The sequence below is a fragment of the Natrix helvetica genome (genome assembly GCF_964273705.1).
Source record: "Natrix helvetica genome assembly, chromosome: 1".
In the NCBI taxonomy this organism is placed as follows: domain Eukaryota; kingdom Metazoa; phylum Chordata; class Lepidosauria; order Squamata; family Natricidae; genus Natrix; species Natrix helvetica.
In genome coordinates, this window is record NC_138548.1 from 268,140,549 (window position 1) to 268,167,767 (window position 27,219).

Sequence of the window (27,219 nt, forward strand, 5' to 3'; positions counted from 1 at the left end):
CTTCCAATGCCCAGATAAAGGAATTATGCTTTTATGAATGCAGCTTAAAATTGCTTTCCCCCCTTTTTTCCCCCTGCCACATCACACAGGTGACTCACACATTTACTTTGTAATTAAATACTATTCCTATATCTTTTTCATAAGTAGTTTTCCCAAACCAATTGCTCGTTATACATTTAGAATTTCCTTGTATTAAATTCCATGTTATTATTCTAGTCTATTTCTCCTATGAAATAGGAGTTGAATTTCATTTTTCTCTCTTAGTATATTAAGTATCCCAATTTTCTATAAATCTGTATATTTTATAAATTTCTGTTTTTGCCTTTGTTCTATTCATTTATATAAAAGTTAAAAAACACAAAACTCAAGGCTAAATACAAAATCCAAGACTGAACCTTGTTATCCATCTGATACGTTTGTGAGGCACAGCTGAAATGCATTCTTTGAAATAACCTTTTTTTTAATCAGCTGGATATCCAGTTTATTATTAGTGGCATCCATTTCAGTTCCTCATTTGTCTAGAGTGGTTAATTAGGACATCATGATTAAGTGATCCTAATCTAACACAGATTTCCATACATTTATTGAAGATACCTTACGCACCATTCCCGTAATCTACTAGAGAAGTTACCCAATCAGAAAAGGATGTAACATCAGATTAGCTAAACAAGGTTTCAAATATCTGTGCTGTCTTTGAGAAATGACATCATTATTTGAGGCACTTACAGATTGCTTCCTTTTTTCTAGGTACTAATATTTATCTCCTTTTTTATGATTAGAACATTTGTCAATTTCATTGTATCATAGGATTTATATTATTTATATCATTCTCAAATATTAGAAACAGAAAACTCCTTTAATACCATAGTATGCCATTATCATTATCCTTAAGATATAAATTAATTCAAAATAATGAGTGATCCCTGACCATCTTTCTATTAATTTCAAACTTCAGTTCTACCGCTATCTGGCTCTTAAGGGATATGATAGAATACCTACTTTTTTGTTTGAGAAAACTAATCCAAAACCTGACCCAAATAATTCAATTTTTAGTAACATTTTGTCATATTTATTTGGGGGGGAGGTTTTCAACCCTTACCATGTAGTCGGTTGCCATCCATTCCTGACTCCTTCTGTTAATTCATTCTTAATTTCATTAGGGCCTTTCACCACAGGAAAGATTTGATTCAGGTATACCTTCAAAGCAAAGTCACAAAGCCAAGCAATACCCAATTTCTCTTCCCTGAGTTGGAACAGCTACTATTAGCTGATGATAGTGAAATGGATACCAGTTTAGTCAGACTGTCATACTTCTCTGTGATGTGAAAACACCTTTTTGCATGTATATAGAAGGCCCTTTTTCCATATGAAAATTAATTGTTGCAAAGCCAAATTTCTAATCTATATATTTTTTCTAAATATGTTATAATTACTTCATCTCAACTTTGTGCAGTTGATAACCATAGCACAAAGTAACCCCAGAATTCTTGAAAAATACAACAATCCAATTTGATAATTGATGCTTACCCACACATACTGAATGAAAATGCCTAATTGGGAACTTTAGTCTCCCAGGGAGTTGTAATTTCATTCATATTTGTTCTTGCACATAGGAAAAAAAACATAATTTGCTTCTTAGTTATAAAACTACTACATCCCAATTGTAAAAGTTTCATATAGTTTGAATACTAAGCACTCAACTATTTCGAAGCTCACCTGTCCTTTGTGTGCAGTCACTTCAAATGCCTCTGTTCAAGTTCATGCTATATTTATGATTTATCATCAGCTGGATGCCTCATTCATTTTTCTATCCAAATGCTTAAAATATGCTGACACCTAGAAAACCAAGGTATTAATAAATCAAGAAACTCTACTCTTTTCAGTGAGGTCAAATCCTTATTAAATGCAAGAGTTCTGCAGGGAATAAGATGTTCATTTGCAATGCATTATTTGAGCTCATCATAGGAAGTTCACTATAACCTTTTCAAGAAAGAAAAGAAAACAATTAAAACGGAATAACTTCATTTATAATTCAGAATGCTTTAGCAAGAACTTGCTTAATAAGGACATTGACTCGCAAACCTTCTTTTGAAAAGGGATCAAAGTTTAGTAATTGACTGGTGTTTGACTAACTTGGGGAGCATATTTTTTTCTGAATGGGATCTTCTACTGCTATAAAACTGCTGTTATGTTAGTTCCTACAGAACGAGACACTAAAAGACAGTCCCCCTTTAAAAGTACATTTCTCCCAATTCATAATTGCAGATCCCCAAAATTTACTCTATATCCTTTAAAGGTACTGTCCCACCATTTTTATCAGAGCCAAGATCTAATAACTAGTGTAGTGATGGCTAATCTTTTTCCCATCGTTTGCCAAAAGTGGGGGAGTGAATGAAAGTGCCCACACCCATAATTCTATGCACATGCAACTCCCACCCTCCCCCTGCTTTTGGCGCATGATGCACCCATTTTTCGCACTCCCCAGGCTCCAGAGGCTTTCTAGTATCCTAGGGAGGGTGAAAACGGTCCCCCGCACCTCCCCCAGAGCCTTCAGGCAACCTGGAAGTTTGGGAATGGACTTCCGGGTTGCCCATAGGGCCGTTTCTTCCCTTTAGGAGGCTTCCCTGAATTGTAATTTTCACCTTCAGGAGGCTTCCCTGAATAAATGGCACACCGTGCAAACAGGAAGTCTGTTCCCGAACTTCTGGGTTGCCTGTAAGGCCGTTTTTCGCCCTCCGGAGGCTTCAGGAAAGGGCAATGACTTGCATGCCCTAACAAATGGGCCTGCATGCCACAGGTGGCATGCATGCCATAGGTTCACCACCACAGACCTAGTGTATGAAAAAAATTTACTGAAATGATTAGGAAGTAGATAAGCTATCCAACCACCCCCCCCCCCCAAAAAAAAAAACCCACCTGAGATTTTCTCATGATTTTGTGTTTGGACTGAAAGAAAATATGGGAATACATGACATTGGTATATAAAAATATAAATGGAATAGATAAGGTGATTACAGACTACAATGTCAGAACCTGGGATTACCCATTAAAATTAATGATTAGGAATTAATTAAAGTAATGGGGGAATTGGAATCAATTAAAGGAATTTGTTTTTACTTTATAGCAGAATCTCTCCCCTCAATTTGATGCTGACTCTGAATTTTCTTGGTTTTAATAGACTTATGAAAAGAAAAACCATGAATGATTGGATATTTATTATTCTTTAGGGCTATTTGCTCTCTCTGAAATTATGGAATCACATATCTGGAATACCGGACACTACAAAAGAACAATTGAAGGAATTTATCCTGTTTTTGTGCATATCTCTGAGCTTCTTAAATATACTGTACTTGGCCATTAAGCCAGATATAATGTTGGACTAGTATCTTAACCATCAGTAAAGTTTTCTAAGTTCTTGTGCTCTTAATCTGAACAAAGAACTTCTTTGGAATTTAGGTTAATTAGAAAGCTGATAAGATAAGATTATATCAAGAAGAATAACAGCTTTATGGTGTATGGCTGCAGGCCTGTAACTTTGTATGAAATGGTGATGAGTGACAATGAGAGTTTTCTTTAGGAGTTCTGTGATGGAGATATGCAAGCATCTTATTTTTTTTCAAATCACCAAGCATTGCAGAATTACAGCAAAGTTTACACTATTGCTATCCTAAGCCATGACAAAACCTACTGGCTTTTATACAAGCTGCGTGGGCTTATAAAAGCCAAAAATAGACAAAACATAGTCTTTATAGTCTCCAAAGTGGAAATAAAGGTTTCTCCTAGCTAGGTATCAGTCATTCAGAGTCAATAGGATAAAAATAATAGGGAAAGCCCAGCCAATATTACAAAATTATAGGAAATCCTATTAGACAACCATTTGTCAGAAGTGGTGTAGGGTTTCCTGCCTGAGCAGGGGGTTGGACTAGAAGACCTCCAAGGTCCCTTCCAACTCTGTAATTCTGTAATATTGGCTGGGCTTACCCTAATATTTCTATCCTATTGGCTCTGAATGACTGATACCTAGCTAGGAGAAAACCTTTATTTCCAGTTTGAGGATGCACGGCAGGAAGCTTTAATCTATCTATATAAAAGGGAAATACCACTCATGCATCATCACAAAATCTCCAGAACTCTAAAGCCTACAAACTTGAAATTTGGCACGTATGTTCCTTTTTGGCTTCTAGGTATTTGCTAAGAAAGGATTTTTTGAAATGACCATCAGATTATTAGTATTTCTTATATTATCATTAACACACTCTGATACTAAGGAGTTAGATGTTCTACTCCCCTTCCCAACCTGAAAAGAACTCTGTTCCAACTGCTGTGTGACTCATTCAGCATGAAGACTGGGAGTTTGGAGAGGATCAATGGGGCCAGCCTGAGGAAGAGAAGGAAGCAGGAGAGGAGAGGCCTCTGTGGGGCAAGCCTGAGGGAAAGAAGGGGATAGGAGAGGATCAATGGGGCCACCCTGAGGGAGAAAAGGGGGATAGGAAGGATAGGCTTCTGTGGGACAAGCCTGAGGGAAAGAAGGGGATAGGAGAGGATCAATGGGGCCAGCCTGTGGGAGAGAAGGGGGATAGGAGAGGAGAGGCTTCTGTGGGGCAAACCTGAGGGAGAGGAGGGGAGAGAAAAGGCCAATCGTAACTACTCATTAATTTTATTTATTTATTTATTCATTTTGTCAAGTATGAATTAGATAACAGATATAAGTATAGACATGATTATGAATACATGAAATGAATACAAATACAGGGATGGTAGGCATGCTGGTGCTCTTATGCACGCCCCTTAAAGATCTCTTAGGAATGCGGTGAGAATTATCAAGGCCGATCATATAGTCTCATAGCGGAGCACAGGTATTCAGCTAGTTCAGGAATATTTGAAGATCCAGAGTTCCTCACTCCATAATAAAAGAAATATCAATTATTCAAACATATATTCCTTGTTGGACAATATGTAAATAACTATCCCAGTTGCAAGAGAAATTATTCCTTGACAGAAAATTGTGACTAATAAAGAAAGAAGACCAGAAAGATGTTACATCTGAGCACATTCTTAATTTCTTTATCATCTTGTGAGCAAATTTTAATGATCAAATGTACTATCTTCTTTATTAATGAAAACTCAACCTTGGGACGTTTGGGATATTGAGGCTAACAGAAAATTGTGGAGAATCAAAGCTTTCTTGCTATTTCTGACATTTTAATGGCCTAATAAAGGTAATGGTTCACTTCAAATTCTGGATGTTATTTTTACAGGCTGCCACACAGCCACATTTGCTTTTTCATTTTCATAGGTACTTTTGAAGGATGAACATTTTTCTAATTTGAATTTTACTTTGCAGCTATTTTTCAGATCAGCACTGGAAAAAAAACTGCATACACTAGCGCAATATACTGCTTCACACTGCTTCAAGGCCCTCTCTAAGCAGTTTGCAGAGTCAGCATATTGCCACCAACAATCTAAGTCCAAAATACAACAAATTTTGAATTTTGGGTTGTTCATTCTCATGGGACTGAACAATGGGTTTATATCAGAAACTATTTTGTGTCATGAAGCTAATCACAAGAAATAGGGATTTCCCACAGAAAGGGAAGTTATCAGATAGGCATACCCTCTCTCCCCTGATCTGAATTTTATTGTCTCTTAACTAAAAAATATTTTCAATAATTTACTAAATCTTTCTTACACCATTTATACCTGCTCATTTGTCTTTGCGCTTGTCATTGAAGGCAATGTTATATTTCTGTCTCTAGAAAGAGATATTATAACCCAACTGAGTCATAAAAGAAAATATTAGCTAGCATAGCTTCTGAATTGCTAGATTTATAGGATCTTTTTGTTTGGCTGCCTGAATAATAAGAGACAATAAAACAGCTTTGCTGTGCACTTGAGACTTCAATCCATTTTCTTTCATGAGTCAGTGACAATGTAGCACTATACGCTGTCTGATTCTGATCTTATTTACCGCAATATAAACAGAGGGATATAATGTCTGTTTTTAAACAAGACAGAATAGGGCAAAGTGTTTTTTTCAAAATGTCTTTTTTTCATTTTTTCCAAGCTGTGGACCAGATGAGATGACATGATGTTTAGAAATCTCTTGATGTTTCTGCATTTCAGTTTAAGATTTGATCAGAGTTACAGTATATATCAAAAATTACAGTAATAAAAAGGAGCTTCATACATTGTAAAACTGATTTGACTCTTTTCTATCGCTTCCTGTGATTGTTATTGTTGAAAAAGGCTTGATGCTGATACTGCTTTTTAGTGTAGCATAGAAAATAGAATGTTGGATAAGTGACACACGAGTTCAAATCTTGATTTTATCATGAAACCTGCCGGGTTAAGTTGAGTTAAATACTCCAATTTGCCCACACATTTTTATCAAGATGAAACTAGAGTATTTTTTTTTAAAGAAAAGAATGCAATGTTAGAGAACATTGTGTATACCAGTTCAGATCCTGGAGACAAAATGGAATAAATGCAATAAATAAAGATATGTAAGAGCTATTACAGTAATAGTGAGTCACTTGTAAAAAAAAATCAGCACATCCTGTATTGATTTCAAGCAAATTAAAAATATAGCCCTCTTTACCTATTGCTCCTCTATTGTCAGTGCTGCTTTTCAATGAATAAACAGCATAATCATCCAAACTATTTTAGGTTTTGACCATTTTGATTATAAATACCAAACAGAAACTAGAAAACCTGTGTCCTACCAGAACACAAAATGCTGGCACTTAGACCTATAAAATAAACTTCATGTATTGGTGATGATTTATAAAAAACCTTTAGAGTTATTTAAGTTCAATGTTAATCATCTTCAACTTTTAGGCAAAGGGAAAAAAAGATTAAAAGTCCCCATCATTGAATGAATGAATAGATCAAAGCTTCTTTATATTTTTATTTATTTTCTTTGTATATTTATTTATTTTTACATGATAGCTGAATTCACTTAACGTGCCTTAACGGGAATTGGTTAATTACAGTATGAATCTAGCTTCTGTCCATGTTACTATATAATAACATCAGAATGTTAACTAATATTTAGCCCTGTTTGATGTTTTTTTCCCCATTTTGCTCAAAATCAACTTATCTATAGCTGATTTTTCACCTAGCAGTTGCAGTGATCCTTGGTTAATTTTAACTCTGATTCATATGTGTTTGTTAGTACATTATATGAACCCTGCCTGCTTGGTTATTTTATGGTCAGTGCACTGTGTGAACCCAGAAAATTGGTTAATTCCAGGCTGAAAGTTGTGCAAATTTAGGCAGTCTCTTTTAAATGTTTACTTGCAATTCAGAATCAGCCACTTCAACATATCAGTAAAACTCTACATTAAACTACAAAATGCTCAAGAGAATCATAAACTTTAATTAGGAGGTCAATCAGCTAAATGTTTATAATTAATCAGTGAAATTCAGTTTTAATTGGAGAGGTGAGGATTTATAGGCACATTTGTTTATTGTTTAAGGCTATTTACATTCTTTATTACTACTATTCTACTGTTTAAAGGGATTTAGAAAAGTATCCAAAGGAATACATGGAATCTTCTTGTATTCTTTATTCTTGACAAATGTTATCTTGCCTGAGAATAAGAGTGTGATGCAAAGATCTGGGCTGGAAAGGAAAAATGGATTAAGAGCAGACATGGCCATGCATATGATCCCCTGATAAAAAACACGTTAAAGTAGCTCTGCCTTTTCTTTGGCCCATGTAGCAACCCTGCATAGCTGCTGTGCATTTCCAAGAATTTTTATTTAAGGTGTCTCCAACACCAGAGGTGAGTTCTTACCGGTTCACACCAGTTTGGGTGAATCGGTAGTGATAATTTGGCCTGGGGTGCAGAACCGGCAGCGACGCAGGCTGGCCACCCCACCCTCCAACCAGTTCCTTGGTCTCGGCTGCCATTGCCGGCATTTTTTATTAGTATTTCATGGTCTTTATGCATGCACAAAACAATTGCAGTGAACTTTAGACACTGGCGCAGCACGCATCTGGCATCCGCATGTGAAGTGAACCGGAACCAACACAGGTAGGAATCCACCCCTGTCCAACACACATACGTTTTCCCTTTTAAGTGCTTCACAACACTGGTATAGAATAGCTTTGGTTATTAAAGAATGTAATGCTTCATTCTCTCTACCCAAAAGATATTTATACTGAGTTTTATAACTGATTATTTGAAATCAACTAAAAATTATTTCCTGCACAGACAGTCCTCACTTAACAAGCCCAATTGGAATGGCAAAGCCATCGCAATCTCTAGCACAATCTCTAAGTGAGTTATCATGTGCCTATGATAGACTTATGACTTCACTTCCATTACAGTTTTAAGTGAGACATTATGCGACCACAACTTGCTATTTTACTGCTGGATTCTCCATTGACTCTCCTAGTTGGAAGCTTGGTGTAAAACAAGCCTATGGTGATCACATCATTGTGAAACACCAATGATCATAAACATACACACACCTAGGGTGACGCACTGAAATTAATCACATGACCCAGGGATGCTGCAATGGTTTAAAGTGTGAGGACCAGTCACAAATCTACTCTTTCAGCATTGTCATAACTTTGAACACTTGCTAAAAGAAAGCAGTTTTAAGAAGGGCAGCTGTATTGAGAATTAACGTTACTATTCAACATTCATACCATCATTCAGACAGAATGTCATAACAAATTAAGTATAAAAGAGAAATACAATGCAATTAGCCCACCTGTAATAGACATTCACCCCTAGATTGTAAAATAGAATATGCTAATTCAAACTACATGCCGATGAACATATTTGGTTGTATGACTACTTAAATGCTTCTTTCATTTTTACTTTTGTTATTGGCTAACAAATGCCTTACCAGCTAGAATTCATTATCTTCTTTCATTACATAAAATGTAAGAAGTTAGCATTGGAAGTCCCAAATACTGCTAATTATACTGTTGTGACTTCACTAAGAAAACCCAGACACTTTTAAATAAGAAATATGGATCTTTTCATTCATCCAAGAAGGATCCAAACTAAAGAGAAAGAAAGCGAATGAAGTTTTGTTTTTCATACAGTAATTTTCCTGTAGTAAATAGTTTCAGAGTGATAATCTTTTTGTGCAGCATGAAATATAATAATTTATCTAACAAAAATGGTGCTTTTGGGGGAAAACCAAATGAAAATAACCATACTTTTTTATAGGGAAATCATAAGTAATAGGCAAGGAAAGATGTTTTATAATCCATATGTTTTAAGTAACTGGTAATCCTTTAAAGCATGGTGAAAAACACACATTTCCCCCCAGCCTTCATCATCTCGAAGATTATAGTATTAAAATCCAGCAGCAAAATGTCAAAATGAAACAGCTATTTCCTTCTGACCGCAATGAAAAGTGAATGGAAAATAAGCTTAAGATCCATATAACATCATTCCCCAGCCCCTCCCCTTCAATATTTTTTCGGGTGTCTTCATGGCATCATCATCAACCCAACATCTGCATATCCCTAATACTGATAAACAAAATTGCTTGCCTTATTCTAAAGCAAACAGAATCATTTCTATAAAGATCAATTAAACAACCTGAAAATAACGAGGCATATACGCTATTTCAGATAAAGATTGGTCAAATCCCATGTCCACTCCATCCCTTTACTTAAAAGGTGAAATTATGCATAAACCATCTCCCTCTACTTAATCTTGTAAATGTCTGCAAAAGTTGGTGTAGGTTTGATGAGATTATTGAGGAAATGAGGACTTTTAACAATAGAATTATGTATAATTCAACAAGGTGGCCAAATGCTGATCATGTTTCTTATTCTATTTCTATTTTTAAAAGAAAAGCCAAATCATGTAGCTGGTTTGGCAGAGTTTGGTAGTTCTCTTGCCATTCATTTTGAAAACCTGCTCAGAATTCCTCTGGGCAATGTTTTGTCTGCTTGGAGCAGTGACTTAGCTTTCTTTTTTGAAAATGAAATTGGTAAGGGATTGAGTATATGTTTCCAGGTAACAAGTCATTGGATGACTTGCAACATTTTCTAAAACTCTATCCAAAGGATAATCATTCTATTTCTAGGGTTTGGGTAAAATTTTCACAACCCCAGGAAACATATGGTCTTCACCATGTCAATAACTCATGTGGTAGCCAAGATGCCAGCAAAATACAGAAAAAAGTAACCATACAATTAAATTTAGAATAGCAGTCCCTGCTTTAATATAGAATGCCAAATATAGAATGCTGATAATTCATTGAGGAAAGTTTATTGGAGTTAATCTACTCTACATCACAGAACAGTTGAGATGGCCATCACAGGAAGGAAGGAAGGAAGGAAGGAAGGAAGGAAGGAAGGAATGAAGGAAGGAAGGAAGGAAGGAAGGAAGGAAGGAAGGAAGGAAGGAATCTAATTCAGGACTAGATTTACTGAATTACCAGAGTAGATGATGGGGCTATCTATCATCTGTCTGTCTGTCTGTCTGTCTGTCTGTCTGTCTGTCTGTCTGTCTTTCTGTCTGTCTGTCTGTCTGTCTGTCTGTCTGTCAATCTATCTATCTATCTAAATGGCTGTATGTGTGTATAACTCTGGAACGCCTCGAGCAATTTCAATCAAACCTGGTATACAGATGACTTACTCTTTGCAAATAAATACTGTAGGGATAAGATACTCCTAACACCTCTTGGGGTGTGTATGTTATGTTTAGATACAGCTATTATGCCTTAAAATGGCTTCTACTGTGCAGTGCAGTGGAGTTGCCATGGTAACAGCTTCACAGTACTCCACAAGGGGACTCCCTCTGATAAGGGTGAAAATCCAACATTAGAAATTATGTTTGGTCCGGACATTTTACCCCTATAAATAAATACCTGGGCAACGTCAAGTTATCAACTAGTCTCCTAACTTGGCTTCTCTGTTTCATTATACAGATCTTTTAATTTCATAGCAACAAATCAGAGATACCTAGCTACCCTAAGACAATGAGGATGAAAAGTTCAACCCTATAAAATATGAAAATCATGTCATTCCTTTTCTTTTTCTATAGCTTTCTAGGAATCTATCATTTCATATCATAAATAACAATAAGTAGCTTTTCTGAGCTACTTAAGTACTGTTTGACTTTGAAGAATAATGGTGGGATGCTTGCATTTGTATTATAGGTAACTGACAACTTTGAAGTCCAGTAGATCTCTTCAATAAATAATATCCTCAATAAATAAACAAAAGGGAAAAAAACTTGAACTAAGAAATTATGTCACCTCCTTGCCTTTACAAGGAAAATTGTCTTAGTTTTGTAGTTTGTCATGAAGCAGCTCTTTGAGGCAAAACTTAGCTACCTCACAAATGGCTGACAAGTAGTGTTTATTTGTAAACTTACTTTTGTGCTTTTAGGGAAAACATATTATAAGAGTAATTTGCAGCCAATGACTACTTTTTACTTCATATGGCTTATCTTCTATTTAGTTCTACACTGCTTATAGTTCTTGCCAGCCTTCTGCTGATGTTGCTGATTACTATAAATGTCATTGTTTTTGCTGGCTAATCACCTAATGCTGTAGAAATCGCAACATAATCCTCACTTTCATTTCTTTCCCACTTGTGTGTTATTTCTTTACTAATGTCAATCTTCATCCAATTGTTCATGTATTATTATTATTATTATTATTATTATTATTATTATTATTATTATTATTATTATTATTATTATTATTATTATTATTATTATTATTATTATTGCATCAACAGAATTGTATCACAGCGGCCAGTTGTTTCGCCGGATTTGGCATTGATTACTAGTCGGGCCCCACCCAGGGGCCTAGGACGTCATAATGTATTTTCGTAATATACGTGCAGATCCAAGCAGTGCAGCTTTTTGCATTTGACTGATGGTGATTTTGTCAAGTTTTAACTGTTTTAAATGTAATTCCAGTGCTTTTGGAATAGCACCCAGTGTGCCAATTACCACTGGGACTACCACTGCTGGTTTGTGCCATAATCGTTGAATTTCAATTTTTAAGTCCTGGTATTTCGCGACTTTTTCATGTTCCTTCTCCTCGACCCTGCTATCACCTGGTATTGCGATGTCTATGATTGTAACCTTATTTTTCTCAACCAGTGTGATGTCTGGTGTATTATGCGCCAGTATTTTGTCTGTTTGTATACGAAAATGCCACAGGATCTTGACCATCTGATTTTCGGTGACTTTTTCAAGCTTATGTTCCCACCAGTTTGTTGTTGTAATCTTAATTTTTGCACAAATTCCAATGGATCATTTGTGCTACTGAATTGTGCCGCAATTTTTAATCAGTCTGCATGATTTTTTTACATCAGCTGAGTATGTGGTCAACAGTTTCATCAACTTCTTTGCAGAGTCTGCATTTGGCATCATCAGAGGATTTTTCGATTTTGGCCTTAATGGCATTTGTTCGGATAGCTTGTTCTTGCGCAGCCAGGATTAGTGACTCTGTTTCTTTCTTTAATATACCTGTTGTTAACCATAACCAAGTTTTTTCACTGTCCACTTTATCTTTTATTTTTTCCATAAATTTACCATGTAATGCTTTGTTCTGCCAACTCTCCATTCTTGATTTTATCACATCTTTTCTGTATTCTTGTTTCGTCTGTTGGGACTTCAGTAGATTTTTGTTCTTTACTTTGATTAATAGATGTTCTTGACTTTCTTTTAAATAATCAGCCAGTGCATGTTTGTCTTCTTCAACTATTTGCTTCACTTGTAATAATCCTCTGCCACCTGATTTTCGGGGCAGGTATAGTCTATCAGTGTCACCGCGTGGATGTAAACTGTAGTGCATTGTCATTAGTTTCCTGGTTTTTTGGTCCAAAATGTCCAAATCAGCTTGTGTCCAGTTAACTATACCAGCTGTGTATCTTATAACTGGTGTTGCCCAGGTATTTATGGCCTTGATTGTATTTCCACCATTTAATTTAGATTTCAAAATTTTCCTAACTCTGTTGGTGTACTCTCTCCTGACAATAGTTTTTACTTATCCATGTTTGGTGTTATCCAACTGCAAAATGCCTAAGTATTTATAGGCTTCATTTTCATTGCATTTAATTAGTTGGCCATTGGGCATTTCAATTCCCTCACATGTAGTGATTTTGCCCCTTTTTATGGATACGTGGCACATTTTTCCATGCCAAACTGCATTGAAATATCGGTGCTTAATACTCGGACTGTGTTTGTCAGTGATTGGATTTCTATTTCTATTATTATTATTGTTATTATTATTATTATTATTATTATTATTATTATTATTATCATCATCATCATCATCATCATCATCATCATCATTATTATTATTATTATTATTATTATTATTGCATCAACAGAATTGTATCACAGCGGCCAGTTGTTTCGCCGGATTTGGCATTAATTACTAGTCAGGCCTCACCCAGGGGCCTAGGACATCATAACTTATTTTTGTAATATGTGTGCGGATCCAAGCAGTGCGGCCTTTTGCATTTGACTGATGGTGATTTTGTCAATTTTTAACTGTTTTAAATGTAATTCCAGTGCTTTTGGAATAGCACCCAGTGTGCCGATTACCACTAGAATTACCACTGCTGGTTTGTGCCATAATTGTTGGATTTCGATTTTTAAGTCCTGGTATTTTGCGATTTTTTCATATTCCTTCTCGGTGACCCTGCTATCACCTGGTATTGCGATGTCTATGATTGTAACCTTATTTTTCTCAACCAGTGTGATGTCTGGTGTATTATGCGCCAGTATTTTATCCGTTTGTATGCGAAAATCCCACAAGATCTTGACCATCTGACCCTCGAAGACTTTTTCAGGCTTATGTTCCCACCAGTTTGTTGCTGTTTTAATATTATAATTTTTGCACAAATTCCAGTGGATCATTTGTGCCACTGAATTGTGCCGCATTTTATAGTCAGTCTGTGTGATTTTTTTACAGCAGCTGAGTATGTGGTCAACAGTTTCATCAATTTCTTTGCAGAGTCTGCATTTGGCATCATCAGAGGATTTTTCGATTTTGGCCTTAATGGCATTTGTGCGGATAGCATGTTCTTGCGCAGCCAGGATTAGTGACTCTTTTTCTTTCTTTAATTTATTATTATTATTATTATTATTATTATTATTATTATTATTATTATTATTATTATTATTATTATTATTATTATTGTTGTTGTTGTTGTTGTTATTGTTGTTGTTATTATTATTATTAGAAAAAAGATTTTTTTTCTCCAGTGTTTGTCTTAGTAATTTCATTGATTTTGTTTAGGGGCAAAGTGATGCTTTTGAGACAGAAAAACCAATAGTAGTTACAATTTCCCCATCTTCCTACAATTAAGAATATGAGGCTCTTTTACTTGCTCACTGTAATTGTTTCATTATTTTGTTGTTGCTTTAGCACTGGAGAAAGTTAGTGTTGGCTAACTTGAATATGTTGTCCTTTCTGTAAGTTGAGAAATATATCCACGTGTGGGCTATCATGATTAATTTTAATAGCACATGTGCAATTTAACAAATGAGGTAACCCTTCTTACACCTAAGGAAAACTGTCATTTCCAAAATACAGTGGATCGGTCCACATACTACAAAAATATGATGGCTTAGGTTTATGTCTAAGTAAGGGAAATATCTGGCAAGAGTTCTGTATGGTTTGAGTAGTATTAATTTTAACAATACATGTGCATCTTTAGCAAGTTGCAGTTTGTAATATGAATGCAAAGTGACCAATTAAAGCCTTTAAGAATAACAGAGAAGTCAGGCACATGACAAGCAATTAACAATACAAACTTTTTTTCCTGCATTTGCCATCCTTTGTGTATACCCGGTGTTCCTTTTTTTCATAAGAATGACAGGATCTGTTCTTTGTGGTTGATTAAATTGCTAATGCCCCTACTGAGAGTGTTAATAGAATTTTTGTGCAATTCCAAAGTGGCTGTAAATTGCAACACATTCATGCAACGCCACAGGTTGCACTTGGATAAATGAAGCCTATAAACAAGACACAGGAGATCCATATTATAGCTTTTAGAGAATTGGAAAAAGCTGGCTGTTATGGTCTAGAGAGAGAGAGAGAAAAATGGAGTGAAATTTCATATTCATAGCATAGACCAAAAAGCCGTACTAAAGCAGTACTAAACAACTGTATTTTCATAGCAGCAGATTTCTGTATTATAAATTCAAGACTGGGAAAAATGTGGCTTGTTATTCTGAGCAATTCTAACTAGTTCTACTTTTCTTTCCAGGGCTTACCATTATTTAATTTGCAGGATCTTGAACTGAAACATGGGCAGTAGATGCTGTTTGTCTTTTTTTTTCCCCTGCTTTATTGCTAAACATTTTATTTCTTATTAGGACAAGATGGATTGTTTTTAGTTATTGACATAACATTTGATCACTTTGGTTTAAAAAAAAATCAGAATTTATCCGATAGGCTTTCTTTGCAGGGGTCGTTCTTCCTTTCTACTACTGACAAGAAACAGAAAATTCAACTCTTCCATATTGGAAAAGAGAACCCTAAACCTTTCCAATTCCCTTAATAAGCTCTTAAAGTTGCATGAAAGGTGTCCTTTCATATCTTTAAAAGTTCCTCATGATTTCAGCAATCACTACTTCTCCAACTGTTTCGTGAACCTTTTCTTCAATTGCATGTTTGCATGAGCAGACGGCCTGTTGCTTTCCTGTTTTGTCTTGTCATTCATTGTCCTGTGGTTTCATGTAAGGGAAAAGATTCACATTTGTTATCTCTAGCTGGGAAAGACAGCAAGGGGCCATTCAAATGAAAAAGTCCATATCCAGTTAACCAAAATCAAACATACCATGTCGAAGATAGGGATCTTTTCATAGCAAGAATAGGATCCCATCAACTTTTACATTGACATTTTTTGCGGGGGGAAAAAGATTAAAGTGTCTATGGCACTTTTTTGTTAAATTGTTTTCTTACTTTTTCCTAGAATTCGCCCGATGGTATTACCTGTCTCAGAGAGGTAAAATTTAAATCAATTTGACTAACTTTCAAAATAATTTCCCCCCCTTTTATTCTAATATGATATAAATGGTTGTTGCAATTTCCCACCACCAAAGGTTCTGTTTAAACTGGAAAAGTAGGCTGGAAGTTACAGGTACAAACCATACTCCTGATGTATTGCAGAGTGCATATGCAGATAGTTGACATGGGATAACAAATAATGAGCTCTTGCAAATATTCCTAACAAAGAAAACCAATTAACACTTCAGCATTAATCGACTGAGTTCTTCTATCATCTTCCTCAGTCTTATTATTAAGACCAAGACACCTTTCATGGATTTCTAGTAAGTTTACAGATGTAGCATTGGAGCATGATCCTCATACAAAGCAGATATAAAATCATGAAGTGTTCCAGTTGTAGACATATATAATTCATGCAAGTATTTGAGGTAAAGCTATGCATGGTTACAGCAAGCAAGCAAGGTCTTCCTTAAGTGTTTCTACAAGCAGGGAAGACCCTGTAGTGGTCCAAGAGGTACCCTCATTGCTTTCTCACCACTACCTACAATCTGGTGGTGGCTTGTTGCAATTAGCCCAAAGTTATGGCTGTACTGCAATCAACAGAAGCAATGTTTTTTATCCCTTTGTATTGGAAGAAAACCCTGGGCAATCATGTGTCTCCAACCTTTGATTTGCAACTGAAGATCTTTGTTCCCTATCGTGTCCCCAGTCTCCCAGCTTTTCAATATGGAGGAACATGGATTGCAGCCATAGAGGGTAAGGTGGTATGGGTCTATACATGTATACTGTATTGGCCTTCAAAGTGCATTTCTGAAAGCTGGTAGAGCAACCTGATCTTTGTGTGGTATGCCTTGCTATTACAATCCAAATTAATGTATCCCAATGAAGTTACTATTATGAAGACTGTTAACTATGCTTATACATGCATAAGTATTCAGGGGCACTAAAAAGTTACTTGGAATCACGTTATTTAACCAGTGAACTAGAAATCATTGAAGTAAATGCAGATGATTTAAAAAAAAGTTTTCTGGAAACATGATACTGGGGTCATGACCCAGAAATGAAAAAAAAAAGGTCTTTGAAATGCAAGAATGATAAGCGTGATGTGGAGTAATATGTTGTTTCAGTGAATTTTCTTCTGTAGCTATTTAATCTGCCAAAGAGGGAATCTATAGCTTTGAAATGAAAGTAACTTTTCTCTTCAGATAGTTGCAATTAAAATTTTAAACAAGCTTTAAGTAGCTATAGATGTTAGGAGATTTTAAGTCAGGAGAACCTTAAAACCAATCATTTTAAGTCACTGCCAAATGGGAAATAATTCCAATTTTATTTTTAACATGTATCTAATAATAAATATTTTTATATAAACTTCACATATAATATCAAATATTTTTGCTATAATATTAAATTCATCCCATTTCTACAATTCATTTTATAAGTAAAGATAGTCATTTCAGATATATGTTTGTGCATGTAATCATTTTCTTTCCTTGCCTGTGGAAATTTCATTTATATGCCCCCTTAAAAGTTGAGAAATAAATAATATTTCCTTTAAATTAAAAAAAATGATGTGAAAAGCTTCTGGCTAATTTGATAGGAAATCTAAACATTCTCATCAGATATTATATATATGTTACGGTGAAAGACCGAAATTGGTGAATGTCAACATTCACCGGTGAATGTCGACATTCACCAGATACGCTTGGTGAATGTCCGAAAATACCCTTATCCTCTCGACACCCTTCTATTCGCGGAGTTTTTTTTTTAAAACCTGCGATCCTGCGATCGACATAAAAAAAAAAAAACTCCGCGAATAGAAGACGCTTAAAAGGAAGCGAGGAGCCGAGGTATTAGGGTAAGGGGATTAGGGTAAGGGTGTATGTCCGAAAATACCCTTATCCTCTCGACACCCTTACCCTAATCCCTTTACCCTAATACCTCGGCTCCTCGCTTCCTTTTAAAGGTCTTCTATTCACGGAGTTTTTTTAAAAAAACCTGCGATCCTGCGATCGACATAAAAAAAAAAACTCCGCGAATAGAAGACGCTTAAAAGGAAGCGAGGAGCCGAGGTATTACGGTAAGGGGATTAGGGTAAGGGTGTATGTCCGAAAATACCCTTATCCTCTCGACACCCTTACCCTAATCCCCTTACCCTAATACCTCGGCTCCTCGCTTCCCTTTATTCGCGGAGTTTTTTTTAAAAAAACTGCGATCCTGCGATCGACATAAAAAAAAAACTCCGCGAATAGAAGACGCTTAAAAGGAAGCATATCTGCCGAGGTATTAGGGTAAGGGGATTAGGGTAAGGGTGTCGAGAGGATAAGGGTATTTTCGGACATTCACCAAGCGTATCTGGTGAATAACATTCACCAGATTTCGGTCTTTCACCGTAACATACATACATACATACATACATACATACATACATACATACATATATACATATACATACATACATACATACATACATACATACATACATACATACATACATACATACATATATATATATATATATATATATATATATATATATATAATCTTCCACAGCTACATTGCACACTAAAACTACTTTTTTTAAAATTTTGTAAATTAAATGTATACAGTCTATATTGAAGAAACTACCAAAATCAGATACATTAACATAACATAATCAGCTTTAAAATAAAATTTCCTTTCTTAATGTCATGTTGACCTTTATTGTCTCCAAAAGCAGGGATTTTCAAAGTTATCCAAATTAGAGAACCTGTTACTTAAATTAAAAAAACCAATCAAAAACTGTACCTTAGCAAAATTGCTATAGTTTTCCTTGGATGCACTTAAGTGCAATCTATTCTAGAACTAGAAATCCTAAAACAGCATAATAGTTATAGCACTTTTGTTGAAAATTGAAGTTTGCTGAATTGAAACCAGAATATTTTAATTACTATTTTTCTTCCCCTGAACTAGTTACTTTTCTCTGGCCTCTTGTCTTCACATATAATGTAAGCCCTGCATTGCACCATTTCATCATCTTTCCAGGCACTTGAAAAAGAAGGGTTTTACACTCTAAACTCCCAAATAGCCCAAATACAATATGGGTTAAATGATGCATAATTTGATTTATTTTCCAAAACCTAAGAAAAAAAGATAACACCTGGAACGGGAGCCAATAATAAAAATAGAAAACCCTGTCAGGTTTACCTACTAGGCAGGTGTTACAGTTATGGTGCCATTGTAGCACTATTCAAAGTCTAGTTCTGGAAGACATTCGTGAACTTAGTAAACATTGATTCAATGGAGAGGCATTCTTCTCTCTGCAAAATAGTAATTGAAGTACTGGGGTTATCTGTAACAAAATGAAGCACACCAACTGAAACTGATAAGAACATTCAAAGTGACATAACAGGAAAAGAATAAAGAATATTTAAAATGACAAGAGGAAAGCATGACTGGAGCTTGCATTTACAATCAATACAGAGCAATGTCACCTATTCTTGCCGTCCAGAAATGACTGTTTGCCTCTTCTTGTGATGGGGCTGTCATGTAGGATGAATAAAGTGTGAATTCTCCCAAAAAGGAAAATATCCAATCCATAACTGGTTTGAAGAAAATGGTTCCAAAAGAGTTTCTTAGACTAGAATAATTTATTGGCTAGGTGATTGGACACACAATGAATTTGGCGCCGATGGATAAGCTCTCAGGGTACATACGAACAACAAAGTAATATTATCACGTTATATAATATAATATAGTAATCAGTAGTTATAGTATAATCATGTAATATAATAATATTAAACTATGACATATAAAGGTATATCAGAGCAAAATGTAGGATCGTGTTTTAATGTATATTGGTAGATTATTAATCAGTGACTGGGAGATTTACAAGTATAAAAACAAAACAAAACTCCATACGAAATAAACAAAGTTAAAAAGATGTGAAGAATGTTCTCAAGCACCAACCACCATAAGATCGCCTCCCATTCTAGGATCTCCATGCTAGTTGGCAGAGCCAGATCTTAACACACTTCTGGAAAGCCAACAGAGTGGGTGCCAACTTCACCTCAGGGGAAAGATATTCAGTAGGGCAATGACAGAGAAGTCTCTTTTTTGACCCTGCCTGTCAAAATTCTTTAACCAATGGAGTCCACAACATGCTAATTTTGTCTGACCAGGAAAGACAGGTTGATGTAACTGGGATAAATGATTACTAGATTCAGATATTGTTATCAAGCAATGCCCCAGCAGCAATTTCAATCCATTTCCTAAAAGCTTTTTCACTACTATGGAGGCATATAGCTTGGGCATAAAAGCTTGTCAGCAGGATAAACTGTTATGGTTGCTTCATTCAGAGTGGCCATTGTGTTTAGCACCATACCTTTAGACTCCTGCTAATGGATCTTCAGACCATTCTGGGTGCATTAAGTTTAAACAACTTACGGATAGCCAGAATGGGAACAGAGTGTTGTTTTCAGCGACAGAATATTTATAAGAATAAAGTTTAGCAGTAAGTGTTGCATACCAATCAAGTGTCTTTAACTTCTGTCAAATGAAGTCAAATGCCATCTAACTAATAACAGTTCATTAAAAAAAAATCTTTTACAAAATGCTTCTTTCCTGAATGCTTATTAAAACAATCCCAAAGTGGTGCCAATTTAATAAAAAATAATTCACAATAAATTAAAAACAATTAATGGTTCTGTCAAATGCAGTTTAAATTCATTATTTATTTGTAACTTCCAACAAGGTTTAATCCAGTACCTGACTTTAGAAACAAACCTCTCTTGTCTGAAGTTTGTGAAAAAGGAATATGAACTTTGTGATCATTATTTATGTCCCATTTATGAAGTATTTGAATAATTGTGCTCGGTTCCATGTCTTTGAAATTTGTTCTTGTTGCACTTTATTCACAGTCCATGATTGTTATTATACTGGAATATTTTTTTTCATTTCTCATTTAAAAAATGGGAGACAAGTTCATGTTAGTTTTTTATGTTGTGATGTATTGTTCATGTAAGTGCAATAATTTTAATAAAGTTACAATTTTTAATATAAATAATTTTTGTCATTCTTAATATTTTCACCGGATAGTTTGTCTGAATTGCTTTAATTTGGTATTTTTCTCTCTAAAAACTATATGCATAGATATGTGCATGGGCAATTTTACTACTTCAAATGTAATACATGATATTTAAAGGAAAATATAACAAATATCTATTTAGATTCCATCTTTCTTCCAAGTACTCATGATGCTGTACATAATACTCATCTTACAATTTTTTTTCCACAAGAAGAATTCCTTGACAAAGATTGGGCTGAAAGCAAAAGACCAGTCCTAAGATTACAGCATTCATCGGTAGGGGTACACTTGATCTTGGAACTCCCCCAGCCTAACACCTTAACCACTACACGACACTGGCTTTTGTTTCAAACTCTACACAAAAACATAAATCAAGCAGTATCCTTCACAGGCAGCCCCAAGACAACATGCAGCTAGAATATGAGGCACAGCATCTGGCTATTACTGAGAGTCCTAGAACTTCCCAAACCTTTAAGTCCATTTCATTGGAAAAACAGGTCTCCATCAATTCTTAGATCAATTCATTTGTCACTTATTGAAAATATAGGTATAGTTTCATTATTGACACAGAGAATCCATGAATCACCAAGATTCCAGTAAATGGAAATAAATAAATAAAGGTTATTATCCATAAATGATGATGCAGAGTGCCAAGTTCTCACAGAAAATTTCCCAGTGATTTCATATAGATGCTAAATAGCATAGAAAATAAGGTTTAATCAGACTGTCACATGGAAATAATCAGGTAGAGAGTTCGATCTGACAGAACCCAGAAAGAGTCTTTTTGGCCATGGCACCTGCTTTCTGAAATATCTGTCTTGAAATGAGACTTGCCTTGATTTTCCTAGTGTTTTCCAAGTTATTTTTAAAAACCCTTGCTATTAAACCTAGGGCCTTGACAGTCTGGGTGAGCTCATCTTATGACACATTTGAATATGGGTCCTTGTGAATATTCTTGGCAGTTATTCTTTGCTATGCCAAAAAGGTTAACCTTTTTGTTATCACGAACCAAGAACGTGTGTGCATGAAAGAGTGAGGGCACGCCCGCACCCATAATGCAATGTATGTGTGCCCCCCTATGTGCCCCACCCCTGTGCATGCACATATGATCCTGCTGTGTGCGCCCTGCCCCCATGCATACATACTTGACTCCCTGTGCATGCATGTGCGACCATTCCCTGCCGCGTGTGCAGGCCCCCTGCCTCCTCTTGCCCATTTTTGGCTTCCAGATTGGTGCAGGAGGCTTTCCAAGCCCAAAATGGGGCACGGGGGCCCTCAAATGGTCCTCCTGCACCCCCTTTAGGACCTGGAAGGCCTCCTGCACCAACCTGGAAGCCAACATGGGGTGCTGCGCGAGGCCCCAAAATGCAATGCAGATGTTCTGCATATGTTCCCTGCTTCCCCACGCATGCACATGCACGTCCCCTGCATGCGTCCCCTGCATGTATGGCAGAGAAGTGAAGACCAGCTGGCTGGTGGGAGGCGCATGCGCATACGTGGTGGAGCTGGGCTGGGGCGATGGATGGCATGCCTGCAGAGAGGGCTCAGTGTGCCACCTGTGGCATGTGTGCCAGAGGTTTGCCATCATGGCTATAGATGTTGTTTTCTTAAAATTGTGGTTCTTTTATCCTGTTTTTTATTTTACTTTTAATGGTTAACCTTCCAAAGTCATGTATTTAGATGGGTGGCCATATAAATTTATTAAATAAATAGATGATGAATATTGACAGTTATAGGAATCTTACTTATATCATCAGGCTATGCTAAATGAAAGGAATCTGAGTCCCAATAATAGCAAGAGGCTATAGTAAGCCCACTGGAAATATCTCCAGATTATATACAATCTGTAGTTGTTGGCTTTTTCTACAGCATTGAAAACAGCAGGTGTCAAACATTTTAATGTGCTGGTTCTAGTTATTGCTTTGGGTAGCAACTTGGAAATGTGAACTGCCATCACTTATTTCCAGAGGCTGCCTCATCTGTTCTCTACCCCATAATAGCAGGATGTGAGAGAGAAAGGGCTCTCACCACCTGTGCTGCCTTGACATGTGTTGCCAAGTGTGGTGTCAGATCTGCCTGAAATATCAGGATGCAGTCATTGGCTCATACACCAGAACCTGGACATTGTTCACAAAAAAAATAAAAATAAAAAACGGCCATAAAAAAACTACGTTTTCTTAGGTAGCTGCTCATTTCTCATTTAGAACACAATTTAACTCAGATGCATTTTATACTAGCCACGCATTCATTCACAGCAAGTGTGAAAATTTAGTGCAAAATGTAATACCTCTTCTCCTCCATTTCAATCTGAATAAAATGGCATGCTTTGACTGCTTGATTCTAATCATGGGAGTTATCCCGACACGTCTCAAATATGCTTATTAAGTAATACATGCCTTCTTAATTACTTATCGTCTCAGCATTAATGTTTAAATAACAAAAGGCATGGATGTTGAACCCATATTCTCTCTTATTTTTCTTATTTATAGTTCCTATTACAGCAATGCTCCCATTTCTTTCTAAAATATATGCATTCACCTTAAGTCCTTATTTCAATGTTTTTGGTCTCCCCAGGATTCAGTTCTTCTCAAGCTTGCCCTGCTTTGACCAAACAGCTTAGTTATTGTCATGGGAGCTGCGTCAGTTAAGAAATTCTAAACATTATCAAAACTAATGACAGTTTGGAATTTGAAACACTGATTCTTCTAATATTGAGGAATAAAAGACATTCAGTAATTTGTTCTGGAATTTGCATACAAGGAAAGAGGACAGAACATAAGAAAACACATGTGCCTAGAATCTACCAACATGTATGGTTGATGGGAAATAAAAATTGTTCGATTTGCATCTCCTTTTTGGGGGGGGGGGCTGGAAAACTACGTGGAGTCCTGGCAAGTCACTGCCATTTTCTTGGCAAGATTTTAGAAGGGATTGACCCATCCCTTCTTCCTGAGTAAGAATTACTGGACCAAGGTTATGCAGTTAGATCGATGCCTAAGCCTCTCCTATCTAAGGTCTCCTAATTTCTAATTTGATGATAACATGACTGTTATCTAGTCCAGGGGTATCAAACTCAATTTTATTGAGGGCCGCATCAGGGTTGTGTTTGAACTTAAGGGGCCAGTGTGGGCGTGGCCAGTGTGGGCGTGGCCAGTCACTTGTGTTGGGGACACCTGTGGCGGCTAAGCCACTGTGTCAGTGATTTTTGGCTTTCACGGCCTCCTGCAACTCTCTGCCAGTGAAAATGGAGCTCGGTAGGGCTGCACGCAACCAGCTCCCAGGATTTGAATTTGACACCCCTGATCTAGTCTGATGATATCGTGGTATCTGATGATTGCATGATACCAAACCACTCCATTTTGCAATTCAGTTTGCAAGTGAGAACAGATCTCTAACTAAGGCAGTCATATATGGACTGCAAACTCTGCATAATCCTTTAGATGGCAGCAAAGAGTTAGAATATTATGTATTTCCTAGCAGTACTGCCATTTAATGGCCATCTGGATATTTTTCCACCCAGATATGTGAGTGGAAATTCCCAGATATGTGAGTTCTAAAATTGGCAAAATGAGTTTCAAAATGAGATTTGAAACTTAAAAGTTGCATAGAAAAGAAAGATTTAAAATGTCTTCCAAAAAGTATCCTTAAATACATGCATTGCATACAAAAATCTACTCAGTTTTTATGCTGTGTTAGTTAATTTGAAAAAGTCAGAAACTGGTACAGAAAGTGATCAAACCAAATTTCATACTGAACAATGGAAAACCGAGCAAAATCAGAATGGGTAGTTCCATCCATTCTTAATAGCAGGTAAATTTAATAAATGTGAAAATGAATAAAGAAGACAGACTAGATAATCAAGTAACTTCACTCCCAAATTGCCTTCCATCAGCTGCAGACCATCGCTGTCCCTAAAGGAGGAGTGGATACCCACAAATGAAGCTGAACTGCAAATTCGGAAAGTTCAAAGGAAAAAAAAAGTTACTTAGAGTCAATTAAAGTTTGACAGAGAAAAAAGGGATAAAAGGGAAAACAAGAACACAGCATTAGTATAGATTAAAGCAACTGAATGGAACAAGAAAGGCTTTTCCAATAATCACTGGAGAGAAGTTTCACCAGCTTTAAATGAGACCTGTGAAATAAAGACATAAGTGTGATTAAGAAAGAACAAAAACCTTGATGATTTAGATGATAGTAATATATGAGGGGCAGCCATGTTTTAAAAGAAATCCATTAGCCAATGGTATTGATCTTTCGTGTTGAAAAATGGTTAGAGAAAATGTTTTTTTATAATAACCATATGATGCCATGTGCTCCTTAGATAGGTAGGTGTGTGTGTGTGTGTGTGTGTGTGTGTGTGTGTGTGCGTATGTATTTATGTATGTATGTATGTATGTATGTATATATATATATATATATATATATATATATATATATATATATATATATATATATATATTCGTAGATTTTCACGGGTGTATGCTGGTCTTATTGTATTCGGGTCTTTTCCCGTGTAAGATTGAGATTGTCTTGGCAATGTTGCGGCGAGGTTTCACTCGCGATCTTCAGGCTGGGTTTTGGGCTTAAAGCATGGTCGGAGCTGTTGTCTTTTTATAAATCTTGGTGGGGGTGTGTGGAGTGCTGGCGTTGTTTCAGTAAGTGGAATGATTGCTTGTGTGCTTGTATCATGATTGGTAGATTGGTGCTGATAGGTGCTGGCTGTGTGTCCATTGTTGTTTCGTGTTGTAATGGCCTGAGTGGTGGGTGGGGCTCATTTGTTGATTAGGGCTGGTTTCCAGATGCCGGTAGGCGGGAGGTATCGTCACGTTTATTCATGTTGTGGGGGTGTTTCTCTATTTCGATAGCTTCCATAATTATTCTCTTGTTGAAGTGTCCAGTTTTGGAGATTAACCTGGTTCGTTCAAAATTAATTTCATGTCCTGTAGCTTTAAGGTGCTGGAAAACGGAGGAAGTTTTTTTCTTTTTTTCTTACTGCGTTCTTGTGTTCTGCGATGTGTGCATTTATTGTCCTGATTTTATTGGCTTCATCTGGGTTGATTTTGGTGAGTGTAGCTTCAAGTCCGCATATGATGTCTTCAGTGGGGATGCGTTTAGGGGCGACTGCAAAGTTGAATCTTCTGAAAAGGACATTGGTTTCAGCTGTGACAAGGATTCTGTCTGATATGTTGTGTACTGTTTGTTTCATGAGTTGCTGTGGAGGGGGGTTGGGCTTCTGTTGTTTTTCCAGTCTGTGGAGTTTGTTGGTGTGTTTGTCTGTCTTGTAGGAGGTTTCTGTTTCAGCTCTCCAGAGGGCTAGTTGTTTGGATTTGAACATAACTGCAAACATTTACTGTCTTGGAGGGAGGGTGGTGTCTCTCTGTGTGTGTGTGTGTGTGTGTGTATATACATACATACATACATACATACACACACAGACACACACATAGATATACATAGATATCTACAGGCATATACACATATACACATACATACATGTATACATATACATATGGATATAATCACCCTTAAGTCACAATTGGTATATAAGTTACTAAATGCCACCAAACAGATGCTAGATGTCATGCATACCTAAAACTAACTTCAATGATTGGAATCTATGAAGAAAAATATACCTCATAAAAACCAATTGAATATGACAACAAATTTGGTGAGTGTCCATATGACTAACACTTCTCTGTCTAGAAAGTATATAGATATCTTGTCCTGCATCAAGTTCTTAACTCACTTCAAGAGCTGAGGATGCCAGGTGCTTGGTCATCACACAGGTAAGGAAGGGAGTTTCCAAATATAATCTCTATTGATCTTGGCATCCATTGCTGTATCTGAATACAATCTTCCTATATTACTAACATTGATTAGCATTACTACAACCATTTTTCCGCCACTCCCCACAGTCAGCAATGGTGTCTCCCTTACATAGGGAAAACATTAATCCTTTCTTCCAGTTAAGTTCTCTCTTGCATTCCATGCCAATGACTGCTATTGCTGGCCAAAGTCCATTGTGCACCTTTTGCTTTGCAGATGCTTAGATTGAATGCAGCAATGCAAAGGCTGATTTCTAACAGTCTCCGATTGAAAGGCGGCTTTTCAGGTAGCTGCTGCTGGTTGCTCATGTGTCTTTCCCTCTCTCCTTTTTCCCCTCACCCCTTACTCTTCTTAGGCTGCTGTCCCAGAAG

At 36.4% G+C, this 27,219-nt stretch overlaps 1 protein-coding gene across 5 annotated transcripts in view; it reads left to right on the forward strand.

The window, feature by feature from the left end:
• KCNIP1 (potassium voltage-gated channel interacting protein 1) overlaps positions 1-27,219 on the forward strand; it is a 365,400-nt gene that overhangs the window by 303,576 nt on the left and 34,605 nt on the right. For 2 of the 5 annotated variants that reach the window (XM_081950445.1, XM_081950448.1), the window contains exon 2: positions 15,926-15,958. The exons of the other annotated variants lie outside the window; for them this stretch is intronic. In XM_081950445.1, the coding sequence (XP_081806571.1) occupies positions 15,926-15,958 (33 nt within the window). The remainder of the gene's footprint in view (positions 1-15,925; positions 15,959-27,219) is intronic. 5 annotated transcript variants of the gene reach the window in all.